The sequence below is a fragment of the Rhinatrema bivittatum genome, chromosome 7 (assembly GCF_901001135.1).
Source record: "Rhinatrema bivittatum chromosome 7, aRhiBiv1.1, whole genome shotgun sequence".
Classification (NCBI taxonomy): Eukaryota; Metazoa; Chordata; class Amphibia; order Gymnophiona; family Rhinatrematidae; genus Rhinatrema; species Rhinatrema bivittatum.
This window is the reverse complement of record NC_042621.1, coordinates 52,992,329-53,006,358: the sequence shown is the minus strand read 5'-3', so window position 1 is coordinate 53,006,358 and position 14,030 is coordinate 52,992,329. Positions and strand designations below refer to the sequence as shown.

Below are 14,030 nucleotides of genomic sequence, written 5' to 3'. Positions count from 1 at the left end.
TAATAAATAGTAATAAATAAACTTAAAATCTGAGTTGGAACCCAAAAATGTCACTCTGAATTAAAAAATGTGTACCATTTGACACAAAAATATTTGCTAAATTAATTACGATGTGTACTCACTATTGGATTGGCTTGAAAAAACTTATTGGCAGCGATATCTCTGTTTTTTTCTTGTATTCATCAACACAAGGTAGTGAATGTACCGGTATCTTTTGGAAAAAACATTGATGAACAAAGTTAAACCCTATGACTCGGCTGTATGTTTTGAAAAAACAGTGACTTGAGATATGTAAATAATATTTGATTTTTGACTGGTGTAACCATGAACAGTGGTAAAAATATGATTGATGTTCGATTGTACAAAGTGTAAAGACCACTAAGACAGTTATAAGTACAAGCCATACTAAAGGAACCATTTCAAATAAAAATGAAAAAATGTGAAAAATAATGATAAGCATAAAAACAACAGACATTGTTAGACTATGAGTGTGCAAATAACATTTAAATTTTAGTCAAGTTGTGCTGATAAGAATAAATGTACAGTGAAAAGAATAGAATAACACGTACTAAAAATTAATGCTGTGTCGTGAAAATGCGATTAGCGGTAAAAAATAAACTATAAATAGTGACCCAGTTATTATAGAGAGTGAACTTGAACTATATGAATGAATAAAAATTGTGTGCATGTATTTGAATATGCAGGAATGACTTAAAAACCCAAGTAGGAAGAACACCTTATCTTCGTTTGAAATTTAATAAAGGGAAAAAATGTGGCTACTGGTGATTGTAACACGGATAACATACGAATTCGTGATAGCTAACGAATAGCCAAAAAATATGCCCATTGAAAAGAAAGATATTTAAATAACTTACGCTTTAAAATTGTGACAGCAAGCATAGACGGCAGGATAGCTTTCCCTTGTTCACTCAAAACTATTGGATGCAACGCTGTCACTTTTTTTTAAAACACAAAACCGCGCCAAAACACTTGTCAATCAAAGAGAGGGGGCGTGGTTTTGAAATGCCCATATGTACTGAAACTATGACTGCGAAAATGAACAGATAGCTACAGTCAAATGTCATGCGCATGTCTTCAAAGTGTCGATATCTTATGGAAAAGAAATTAATGAACCAAAAATATGAAACATGAACTAGAACTGTGTAAATAAAAAATATGTGCATGTGTTTAAACCATTGTTTAAATACACAGGAGAAAAAAATAAATGCTCGGATGTGTGTTTTAAAAAACAATAACTTAAGATATTTGACTTTTAACTGGTTTACTATTGTAACCATGAACAATGATAAAAATATGATTATGCATAGTGTAGAGAACACTAATAAAGTTATAAGTCCAAGCCATTATGAACAAAAATAAAAAGAATTAAAAAAGTGTTGAAAATCATAAGCTGTGTAAAAATATGTAAAAACAAAAAATAATTGATATTGTGAAACTGTGACTGTGCAAATAGCATATAAATTTTAGTATAGTTGTACTAATAAAAATAAATGCAATGTAAAAAGGATAGAATAGCTCGCTCTAAAAAATTACTAATATGTCGTGAAAAATGCAATTAGCGGTAAAGAATATGAGCTATAAATTGAGACTCAGTTATTTCGAACTAGAACTATATGGATGAATGAAAAATGTATGCATGTGTTTAATCACTACTTAAATGTACAGGAATAACCTATAAACCCAACTGAGAAAAAACACCTTCTCTTTGTATCAAATACAATAAAGGAAAAAAAAGGTGGCTACGGATGAAATACAAAGTGCATAATTTAATTCGTGGCAGCAAACTTAAATAGCGAAAAGTATGCCCATTGATGATACGAAACTAAAAGATATTAGATAACTTACACTTTGAACTTGTGACAGCAAGCATAGACGGCAGCATAGCTTTCCCTTGTTCACTCGAAACAATTGAAAGCAAAGACGCTGTCATTTTTTTAAGGCGCAAAACCGTGCCAAAACACTTGTCAATCAAGAGAGGGGGCGTGGTTTTAAAATGCCCATATGTACTGAATCTACTTTACTATAACTACTGAAATGAACGGATAGCTACAGTCAAGTGTCATGCGCATGCTTTCAAAGTACCGGTATCTTTTGAAAAAAATTAATCAACAAAAATAGAAAAAATAACTGAATTATATATCACAATGCACTATCTGATTTAAATGGAGTCAAATACGAATCATAATTTTGACGAACATTGTTTAATATAATGTGAAAAATAGCAAAAATATGTGTAGATGATGTCCCATAGTGCGTAGTGTGGAGACACTGCTGAAATGCTTGGAAAAATAAAAACTATAGAAAATAAGCGCGAACACTCCTCAATCGTGGAAACAAAACAAAGTGGACATATAACTTGTGGTGTTAAATAAAAAAATGAATATGATGAATATTGTTATTTGAATGAACTAAACTTATAACTGTACGAGTGACTTTTAATTTTTATTATGAGAAAAAAAATATTAAACGTGAAAAAAATGAAATGATCGTTCTGAAACCACTTCTGTATCGTGAAGATACAATTAACAATGATAAAAAATAAAAAATAGCAAAATAAGAATAAAAATAAAAAACTAAGGTTGTGCATAATGTTTGAGTTATTGTATGAACTATTGTAACAAATGATTTTTGAAAAATAAACTAGGACTGTGTGAATGAAAAAAAAAAAATATATGCATGTATTTGTACCATTGATTGAACCAATATTTGAATACACAAGAGGAAAAAAACAAATATTTATGTCATACATAAGTAAGGGGAGCTAATATAGAAAAATAAGAAATTGTGGCTACTCATAGTTGTGACTCCAATAAATTAAAAATTAAATGATTGAATTTATAAAGTGCTAATAACAACAACCTTAAATGTCCAAAACTGTAACCCTTAATGATTCAGAACAAAGGAGCGAACCATTGGCAGAAATGATAGGCCTACCTGGAGGATGTGTAACTGATTTGTGGATTTTTGGTAAGATGTATATTGTAGGAAGAACAGGATGCTTAACTGTTAAAAAAATCAAATTCTTTTTTCATAAGAAAACCCGCTTCTTTAGCCGTGGATAACAAATTGTCAATGTCTGTTTTAAGACAAGATGATGGATCTTTGTCCATTTTCTCATAAAAATGCAAAGAAATCCATTTTTTTGGACATTGGCTGCTAATCCTGTTTTGTTGCCCGCAATGGGCACATTGGCCACACGGGAAATTTTTTGCATCACAGGGATTAGCTAATAGCCTCATCTACATGGAATTTAAATGTGATGAATGCTATTAGCTACGCAATGATTTGGACGTACGTTTTGGACCCCCTAATCCCCATATTGCATCAGGGTTATGGATTGTCATTCAAACGTGCGTCCAGTCGTGTGTTACGCTGTGCGCTAACCGCTGTGCACGGTATTGCATTAGACCCTTTTTAGGACTAAATGATTGATTGGCACACTTTATTCTTATTTCTGGGAGTGGATTCTTTTTTTTTTTGTTTTCTCAGAAATCCTAATGGCAAAGGTTTGGTGGAATGGCCAGTCTATGACCAACATGAACAGTACCTGGAGCTGGACTTAAAGCAGAACAGAAGAACAAAATTGAAAGATCATCGCATGATATTCTGGACTGAGATCCTGCCTGAAAAGATCCAGCAGATAACCAAAGAAAAGGAAGAACATACAGAATTATAACTCCTGCAATTTGAAAAATATGGGGTTTAATACAAAATGAGATTGTTTAAATGTGAAATTTTTTATCAATTTAATGAACTTGTCAAATGACCAAATTTTATACTTGGCAGTTGAGGTTTCCAAAGAAGATGGAACTAATGGGACAGCTCCAGTTATGTGATTTTGAAACTCAGTAAAAATGATTGTCCATCTTGTTCGTTGTCCTGAAAACGTTTCTTGATTTTGCTCTTTGCACACACAGACATTCCCTGTACGTACCCGGATCAGTCCAGACTCCTGGGTTTGCCCCCCCCCCCCCCCCCCCAGCAGATGGAGAAGTTTTCAAAACAAAACTCTGCCCTATATAGGATGGTGCCACCTACAGTCCGGCAGTATTTCTGTCTCCAGCAGATGGTGGAGATGCAAAACCTACAGTCGGTGCTGATTTCTCATTGGAGTTAGTCAGAGTTGAGAGATCTGTGAGAGTTAGAGAGATTTCGGTCTCTAAAACGTTTTTACTTTGGTTTAAAAAAATATATAGAAGAAGGAGCAGTTTCTGTCCTGAGCCTCCCAGGGGGTTTGTAAGATCCTGAGGGGATCATCCCCCACTGGTCTTGAGGCAGCTGCCTTGCAGCGACGAGGGCCCTCTTGCTTCCAGCTAGAAGCTCTGGGTGCGATACCGGGGAGCCCGGTTCACTCCATCCAGCCGGATCAGGACCTTGGACCACAGCCGGGCAAGTGTTTAAAAAAAAAAAAAAAAAGTTTTGAATTTCTTTCATTTTCGGTCGGTGTTACCGGCACTGTGGCTCTCTCTTCCCTCCCTGACTCGGCGTGTTGGCGGACCGCAATTCTTTTTCTATTTTTTACAGAATTGAATTTTAGCTTCCTCAGGCCTGCTGCCCGATGCCGCGATCATCAGTGTGCCACGCGTGTGGCTCGGCCCGCGCGCGTCTTTCTCGAGAAGGGCTGTGCTCGGCATGTCTTCCCCGGGGGGGGGGGGGGGGAGGGATCCTCCGGAGCCATGAAAATGGTTAAAAGCAAGTCTGCCCGAGCTCCTTCAGGGTTAGCTGCATCGCGATCAGCTGAGGCAGATCTGTTCCCGCCGAGCACAGAAACGGAGGCCATGTTGGGAGTCTTTTAGATCAGTGACTTGTACAGCTATGGGGGAGGGGATTCTCCCACCTCCTCTCTCTCCTCAGCCAGGGTTTCCCGGAGGGAGCGAACCAGTGCAACCTCATTCACCTGCAACGGAGTATAGCCCCGAGGGGGCTTCTGACTCCTCCTCCTCTTCCTCCTTCTCTTCGGAGTTCATTTTATTGCTCCATAAGGCTTTTAAAGCCAGGAAGGTAGGGAAACTGCAGGCTGGGGGTAAAACTTCTTCAAGTGGTCTTAAGGTCCTCAAAAGCTAAGCACCCTTTGTGTACAGGGGCTGCTCAGACCGATGCTGATTCCACTGGTCAGGATATGAACCCAGGGGACCAGGGCCCGCAGGGCAAGCCTCCGATGGGGGTGGATACAGACCCTGATTAGCACCCACATGATCTAGCACGGGGCTCTCACAATGTAGAAGGAGATGACCCTAAGGTGGTCCATCTGTTTAGGAGGGAGGAGTTGGCTCCGCTTATCCCTGCCATACTCGGAGAGCTAGGTATAGATGGGCCGCCAGAAGAGTCCAGACTAGGGGCCATGGACCCAGTGTTGTTGGGTCTGAGGGGCCCAGCTACTTCCTTTCCTTTTCATTTTTCTGTCACGGACTTGCTATTCAGAGAATGGGATACCCCAGATCTGGGATTGAAGGTTAGCAAGGCTATGGATAAGCTATATCCTCCTCCGGAGGAAGCAATTGACATGCTATGGGTGCCCAAGGTGGACGCGGCAGTGTCTGCAGTCACCAAAAAGACCACAATCCCAGGATAGAAAGTTAGAGCTGCAGCTGAAGAAAATTTTTGAAGTCTCAGCACTGGGAGTGCGGGCAGCTGTGTGCAGCAGTTTTTCGTTACGAGTAGGCCTTCACTGGGTTCAGCAACTACAGGCTAACGCAGGTCTTTCCGATGCTGAAGCCCAGCAAGCAGGGCGTCTGGAAGCTTCAATTGCTTATAGTGCGGATGCGCTCTATGATCTCTTGCGGACGTCGGCCAGATCCATGGTGTCAGCGGTCTCAGCTCGTTGGCTCCTGTGGTTAAGGAACTGGTCGGTGGATATTTCCTCCAAGGCTCAACTGGTGTCGTTGCCTTTCAAGGGTAAGTTGCTTTTTGGCAAGGACCTCAAGGATATGATTCAGTCCCTGGGGGGGAGAACAAGGTTCATAGACTACCAGAGGACAGGCCCAAGTCGAGGGGCTCTTTTTCTTCACGGTCTTGATTCAGAAGGAATCTGAGATTTCGTTCGTCCAGAGCTCCAGTTTCTTCCTTTCAGCAAGCAAATCAGCAACAGACCTGGTCTCAGCCCTTTCTTGGCCGACGCTTTGGCAGAACCGGTGCTACCCAGTCCGCATCTGGGGCCAAGTTTTCACAATGAAGGGATGTCGACCCATTCCTCGGTTCCAGCTGTAGGGGGCAGATTGTCCCTGTTTAACGAGTAATGGGTCAAGGTGACGTCGGACCAGTGGGTCCTTACTGTGATAAATCAAGGCTATGCTTTAGATTTTGCATGCTGCCTTCCAGATCGGTTTCTGGTCTCCCCATACGGTTACGAAGAGAAACGTCAGGCAGTTCAAGATATCTTTCAGTGCCTTCTGCAGCTCGGCGCCATTACCCCAGTTCCTCAGGCAGAGCAGCGAAAAGAGCGTTATTCCGTTTACTTCATAGTACCCAAGAAAGAGGGGTCCTTCCAACCCATTCTGGATTTGAAGCACGTAAACCGCTGCCTCGGGGTACCACGTTTTCGCATGGAGATGTTACGGTCCGTCATTGCCTCGGTAAGAAGAGGAGAGTTTCTGGCATTACTGGACCTAACGGAAGCGTATCTTCACATAGGCATCCGGGCCGACCTCCAAACGTTTCTGAGGTTTTCGGTGATGGGTCGCCATTTTCAGTTTCAAGCTTTGCCCTTCAGTCTTGCCATCGCGCCCAGAACATTTACCAAGGTAATGGTTGTGGTGGCAGCTCACCTTTGGAGAGAGGGGTTCCTGGTGCATCCATACCTGGACGACTGGCTAATTCGGGCAAAGTCGGAGTCGCTCGGCCAGTTGGCAATTCGCAAAGTGCTTTACCTCCTGCGGTCGCTGGGTTGGTGATCAACTTAGCCAAGAGTCGATTGGTGCCCACCCAGTCTTTGGAGTTTTTGGGAGCTCTATTCAACACTCAACAGGGGAGAGTGTTCCTTACTTCAGACCGGATTGGCAAACTACAAGGACAAGTGAGGGACTTATTGACCAACCGTCTCCCCAGAATGCAGGATTATTTGCAGGTCCTCGGCTCCATGACTTCTGCCCTGGAGCTGGTGCCCTGGGCCTTTGCTCATATGTGTCCTTTATAGTCTGCATTGCTTTCGCGTTGGAATCCGATCTCCGAACAGTTTCATCTACCTCTCCCTCTTATGGATACGGCACGCTCCAGTCTCGATTGGTGGCTTATCTCAGATAACTTATCCCAAGGAGTTCCCCTGGAAGTGCCCGAATGGACAGTGGTGACCATGGACGCCAGCCTCTCTGGTTGGGGAGCGGTTTGCCTGAGGAAGTCTGTGCAGGGACAATGGTCCCAGGAAGAATCTAAGTGGTCGATCAATCATCTGGAGACCAGGGCAGTATGGTTAGCGTTGTAAGCGTTCTGCCCTCTCCTCCAGGGGAAGTCAGTCAGGATTCTTTCGGACAGTGCCACCAAGGTGGCTTATATCAATCACCAAGGGGGAACCAAGAGCCAGCCAGTGGCGACGGAAGCTCGGCAGCTGATCAGCTGGACGGAAAAGCATTTAGTAAGCATTGCAGTGCAGGAGTCAACAATGTTCAGGTGGATTTTCTTAGTCAACACCACCTCGATCCCAGGGAATGGGAGCTGGCAGACGAAGCTTTCCAGCTCATATGCGTCGCATGGGGCGTACCCCGCATGGATCTAATGGCAACGTTTCAGAACGCCAAGGCCCCTTGCCTCTTCGGTCACCACAGAGAAACAGGAGCAGAAGGGGTGGATGCCCTGGTGCTACCCTGGCCGACCGATGTGTCTTCCCACCTTGGCCGCTGATAGGCAAAGTGCTCAGGAGAGTGGAGATACACCCAGCAGAAGTCATCCTCGTAGCTCCAGAGTGGCCGAGACGTCTATGGTTTGCGGACCTGGTCAATCTAGCAGTGGCGGGACCCCTGCAGTTCCAATTGCTCCTGGACCTTCTCCATCAAGGGCCCATGTATTTGGAAGAGGTCGATCGCTTTTGTCTAAGCATGGCTTTTGAGAGGCACTGCCTGAGGAGCAAAGGGTATTCAGATGCTGTGGTGGCTACACTCCTCTGATCGCGCAAGACTTCCACCAATCTCACATATGTGCGCATGTGAAGAATCTGAATCTTGGTGCATGGACCAGGCGGTTGCCCCTACCTGGTCTTCGGTGTCGGATATTTTGGGTTTCTTACAATCCGGACTCGCCTCAGGGAACTGCACGATAAGTCGTGCAGTTCCCTGAGGGTTCAGGTGGCAGCTCTCGGTTGTTTGCGTGGTTCCATTCAAGGCGAGGCATTGGCTGCTCACCCAGATGTGGCTCTTTTCCTAAAGGGGGTAAAGCATTTACATCCCCCGGTCAGGCACTCTTGTCCTTCTTGCAATCTGAACTTAATTCTCTCAGCTCTGTGTATGGCGCCCTTTGAGCCTTTGGGAGCGGCTACCATAAAGGATCTCACGCTAAAGGTGATTTTCCTTATAGCTATCACATCTGCTCACAGGGTATCGGAGCTCCAGGCTCTATCCTGTAGGGAGCAGTTTCTGAGAATTTCGGATTCTAGTGTGTCCTTGCGGACGGTTCCTTCCTTTCTTCCGAAGGTGGTGTCAGCCTTTCACGTGAATCAATCAGTGGAGCTTCCATCATTTCCTGATTTGGACTGGTCAGACCCTATGTCTAAAGACTCACAGAAACTGGATGTTCGGGCGTTGTTGCGTTATCTGGAAGTTACGAACGCCTTTCGTGTGACGGACCATCTTTTTGAGCTATGGGCTAGTCCAAAACGAGGAAATATGGCATTTAAAACTACAATTTCTCACTGGTTGAAAGAGGCTATAGGCTTGGCATATTTACTGCATGGTAAGCCCGTACCGTTTGATTTTCAGGCTCATTCTACTCGTTCGCAGGCTGCTTCTTGGGCGGAGTGTCAAATGGTCTCACCGCAGGAGATGTGCAGGGTGGCGACTTGAAAGTCTTTGCATACCTTTGCCAGGCACCATAGACTGGATGTTCAGGCTCCAGGTGAAGGAGGCTTTGGAGAAGCAATGCTTCGAGCGGGCCTCTCCGGATCCCATCCCAGGTAAGAAAGCTCTGGTACATCCCAGGAGTCTGGACTGATCCGGGTACGTACAGGGAAAGGAAAATTAGTTTCTTACCTGATAATTTTCGTTCCTATAGTACCACGGATCAGTCCAGAGTCCTGCCCGGGTGAGGCATGGAAGGGAGAGTCCGCTCCATTATTAATTGATTTGCTTTCAGATCTGCAGACATTTGATTGACTGTCCTCAAGTGGTTCTACAGGTTCGGTTCCTATCTGGGTTAAGGGAGCCGGTTATTTTTCTTGTTGAAGGGTTATTGTACATAGTTATGGTGGTTGTTGAGAGCCATTCTGCTTTGACATTGAGTAATTCTGCCGAACTGTAGGTGGCACCATCCTATATAAGGCAGAGTTTTGTTTTGAAAACTCCTGTCTCCATATGCTGGGGGGGTGGGGCAGAACCCAGGAGTCTGGACTGATCCGTGGTACTACAGGAACGAAAATTATCAGGTAAGAAACTAATTTATAGCAGCAAAAATGTCTATGTGAAGGGCTGTGGCACTGTTGCATCTACAAAAATTGTACGCTGAAATAATTAAAAATTCTGCACACAGTTATTTCTCAGACTGTGTCAGGAATTTTCAGAAACAGTCCTCTTAACTTCAGGAGCGAGAGTATCGCTCTCTCCAGACCTGCAGACGTGGCTCTGTGCAATGCATCCTGCTTTTCTAACAAGCAATCCAAGCCCCTTGGGTTTCCCTGGAGCTTGACTGGAGTGTTCTGTGACTTCAAATTTTCTGTGAAAAAGCAGATTAAATAACGAGGCTCTCTTTTATTTTTAAACTTTTTATTGTAAGCAAGAACAATACATCAAACACCGGTGCACTATTACTCTGAAACGCACCAGAAAAACTGGTCGATATAACGGTAACTTACTATTTTTTCTTTTCTCCCCCTCTATGTCCCATCTCCCCCCTTTCCCCCCTCCCCAAAGAACAACAGTCCATGAAAAAAAAAGGTACTGCAAGGAGTATCTAACAATTATACAGAATGAAAAATCGTCCCTTCTCTGAACAACAAACCTTGGATAATTAAGCACCATACATCTAGATGCATGGGGAAGCGATTGTTCCAGATCAATATGAATTGCTGCTTACTGTTAAAAGATGTCACAGCCTCCACATTTTCCATTTGCGTTAATACATGTAAACTGTTTTCTCCAGGTGCTTCTTTATCATGCCACACAGAGAGCATGGCCTTTTTCCCCAGCGGCCAAGCCTTTCTAAGAAATAGGCATTCTCCTTTATCCACTGGAGCCAGCGCCTCTCTGCAATCAAACACAGTGAAAGAAAGAGGTTTACCCAATAACTGCTGTAAATATGTCTTCACTTTATCCCAAAATGTTTGGGATAAAATCATGAGAGGTCTAGAACGGGTAGATGTGAATCGGTTATTTACTCTTTCGGATAGTAGAAAGACTAGGGGGCACTCCATGAAGTTAGCATGGGGCACATTTAAAACTAAATCGGAGAAAGTTCTTTTTTACTCAACGCACAGTTAAACTCTGGAATTTGTTGCCAGAGGATGTGGTTATTGCAGTTAGTATAGCTGTGTTTAAAAAAGGATTGGATAAGTTCTTGGAGGAGAAGTCCATTACCTGCTATTAAGTTCACTTAGAGAATAGCTACTGCCATTAGCAATGGTAACATGGAATAGACTTAGTTTTTGGGTACTTGCCAGGTTCTTATGGCCTGGATTGGCCACTGTTGGAAACAGGATGCTGGGCTTGATGGACCCTTGGTCTGACCCAGTATGGCATTTTCTTATGTTCTTATGACTACAGGTGATATCCAAAAATAATGCCCCAAGGTTCCCCTAGCTGCTGAACAGTTAGTGCATAGGTCAGATTGTAACTTCCCGCTTTAAACAGCAAATTGGCCCTCAGGACCAGTGGGTATTGTGCTCTTCTGCTAGTAGATGGGAGACGGAGTCAGATTTCAAAGCTGACGTCACTCTAGATATACCCCTGCAGTAGCCTCAGCTCTTCAGTATCTCCGTCTCCTAGCAGATGCGGACACTATCCCACACACTAGCAAAGAAGAAACAAAATTTACCTTAAGGAAAGATTGAGGCCCGCTCTCCTCCGGTGATACCTAAGGGTCCCTCCCCAAGTCGAGAAATCATGAGGTGATCTCCGATATCCCTCAGAGGTGTGCCTTGGTCGAGTAGCCGGTTTCCAGCGTGGACTTAGCCCCCAGTTTGGCTGCAAGACAGCAGGTGCAGAAACGAGCACGGCGGTGAAGGTAATTCCCTCTTCCCCCGCTGCTGGAGACCGTCCGGCACACGATCGGTAAGCACCAAGACCAGGTAAGAAAAAATCCTTAAATTCAGGTCTCCTGTCTCCAGAGCTCGGATTGCCGTACCGAATTCATCTCCGGTGAGGTTAGAAGGGAGCACCAATAGGGTTGAGCAGCCTTGGTTGGGCTAGGCCCTGATCTGGTGCAAGGGTCCACACACGTGGAGACCCTCGGGGGGGGGGCGCCATCTTACATGCGGGGGTTGTCTGCGCCATCTTCCCTTCTCAACCAGCGGTAGGCATAGGGTAGGCCGGGCACCTGATGTGCCTATCTTGTGCGCTTCCAATACAGACGCACGCACAACTGAGCGCACCTGTGTGCATATCTACACACACAGCCGCAAATGCGCGCAAACACATAGAAACAATGGTACCAGCGCCCAAGAAGGCCAGAAGGCACTCTCTTTGCACAGCTTGCCACATAAGACCCACACAGCCTGAATTGGAGTCTGTCTGTGTCAACATTGCGAAGAAGCCCAGTGGGAACCAAAGCCTGGTCCTTTACTGTCAGGAGATGGTTCTGGAACTACTGACGATAGCTCCCCGGATCTATGCATCTCCAAAATGGCTTCCCCACCAGAGGGCACCTCCGGGTCCCCTACTCCGACTCCCCCTGGGATTAACATGGACCCAGGGACCTTCTCCTGGCTGGAATTTTCCCAAGGGCTGCAAGCCTTCGTTCAAGCGTAATCAGCCCCGGCTGCACCCCAGGCTCAACCCTGCCAGAAGCACAAGATCCTACCGGCCCAGCTTGCATGCCTCAAGACATGCCTCGCCTAACCAAGAACTTCCCCGACAGGGACCCAGACACCTCAGATGATAAGGGTGATTCCACAAGGATGAATTACCAGCCCTTGTTTCCCAGACTCTGAAGATGCTGGGTATTCCAGGCATGGCCACTGTTGGAAACAGGATGCTGGGCTTGATGGACCCTTGGTCTGACCCAGTATGGCATTTTCTTATGTTCTTATGTTGCTCCCAGGTGGGGTAATATATATTGTAGCATGTATACTTGTCACTCCCTGTATATGACCGCTGATACTGAACATTTCCACAATCTATCAATTGGCACACATCAAAAACAGCTGTTTACCCTATTCCTTCCATTCTCCATGTCAACCTCATTCTCTCTTGGGTTAAGGTATATGTAACTGTCTCCTCTATATACCTCCCCGTGTTCTTTTCCCCACACAATCTTTTCTATATACCCAGCAAAAGAAAATTAATGCAATCACAAACAATGGTATTTCTAATTCCTCTGTCTACATAAGAACTGAAGGTTTTAAGCAGATTTCTCAAGGAGAATGCCGACTTATGGCCTCTTAGGTGGGAGCCAAAAGTTTGTCTCCACAAATTAATTCAAAGTATTCGAGAACTGTTTCCCCTTTTCCTTAAGAAATACCACAGGTACCTTCTACCTCCTAAGTCTTTAGGTGTACCAAAATATTACCAATTCCCCAGTGTTAGGTCTAATTAATGACACATCCCCTTGTTCAATTCTTATTCCCCTTAATCCGTAAAAATCCCCCTCCCACACTATAAATATTCCTGGTCCCATTATCCATATATCACAAAATATCAAATCTAGTCACTGGATCCCTGGCCTACCTTCACATCCCAGTCCATCAGGATCACCAGTGCTTCCTGCCCTTTGCGATACTGGGTCACCATTACCAGTTCCGAGTGCTACCCTTGGGCCTAGCAACCGCCCCCAGAACCTTCACCAAAATCATGGTGGTCATGGCGGCAACACTGAGGAAGGAAGGGATCTTGGTACACCCTTACCTGGACGATTGGCAAATCAGAGCAAAGTCTGCGGAAGAGAGCCAGCAGGTGATCAGCAGAGTTAAGAGCCTACAGCAGGAACTCGGTTGGGTTGTGAACACGGGCAAGAGCAATTTGCAGCCCTCTCAATCGCTAGAGTACCTGGGGGCCTGTTTCGACACCAAGCAGAACAAAGTCTTCCTCCCTCCTCCGAGGAGAAGGAAACTGATGGAACAATTACGACGATTGATGACCAATGCACGCCCCAAGGTATGGGACTATCTTGGAGGTCATCCTGTGGGCAAGGACCCATATGCAACCGCACCAGCGCTCCTTACTGTCATGATGGAACCCACTGTCCCAGGACTACTCAATTCACCTCCAACTACCAGCAGAGGTACGTTCTCGGCTCCAGTAGTGGCTACAGAAAGATGACCTAAGCAGAGGAGTAAGCCTATCCCCACCGAACTGGACCTTGCTCACCACGAATGCGAGGGTAGGGAGCCCACTGTCAGGAACTGACGGCAAAGGGACAATGGAGCATGGTAGAGGCGGAGTGGAACATAAACTGCTTGGAAGCTCAAGCAGTCAGACTAGTGTGCCTGCAATTCAGGCACAGATTCCAAGGCAAAGCAATTTGAGTAATGTCGGACAACGCAACAATGGTTGCCTACATCAACCGCCAGGGTGGAACCAGGAGCCAGCAGGTGTCTCTGGAGATAGATCCTCTCATGGCATGGGCAGAGATAAACCTACAAGGGATCTCTGCCTCCCACATCGCAGGAAAAGACAACGTCTCAGCAGACTTTCTCAGCAGAGAGAGCCTGGACCCGG

General features: G+C 45.0%; 1 protein-coding gene across 6 annotated transcripts in view; it reads left to right on the top strand.

Annotated features, from left to right (window-relative positions):
* The window catches only part of LOC115095118 (fatty acyl-CoA hydrolase precursor, medium chain-like), a 129,871-nt gene extending 125,980 nt beyond the window's left edge, over positions 1–3,891 (top strand). For all 6 annotated transcript variants that reach the window (XM_029608379.1, XM_029608383.1, XM_029608382.1 and 3 more), the window contains one exon: positions 3,511–3,891. In XM_029608379.1, coding sequence (XP_029464239.1) covers positions 3,511–3,697 — 187 coding nt within the window. In that variant the 3' untranslated portion in view covers positions 3,698–3,891. The remainder of the gene's footprint in view (positions 1–3,510) is intronic.
* The last annotated feature ends 10,139 nt before the right edge of the window (positions 3,892–14,030 follow it).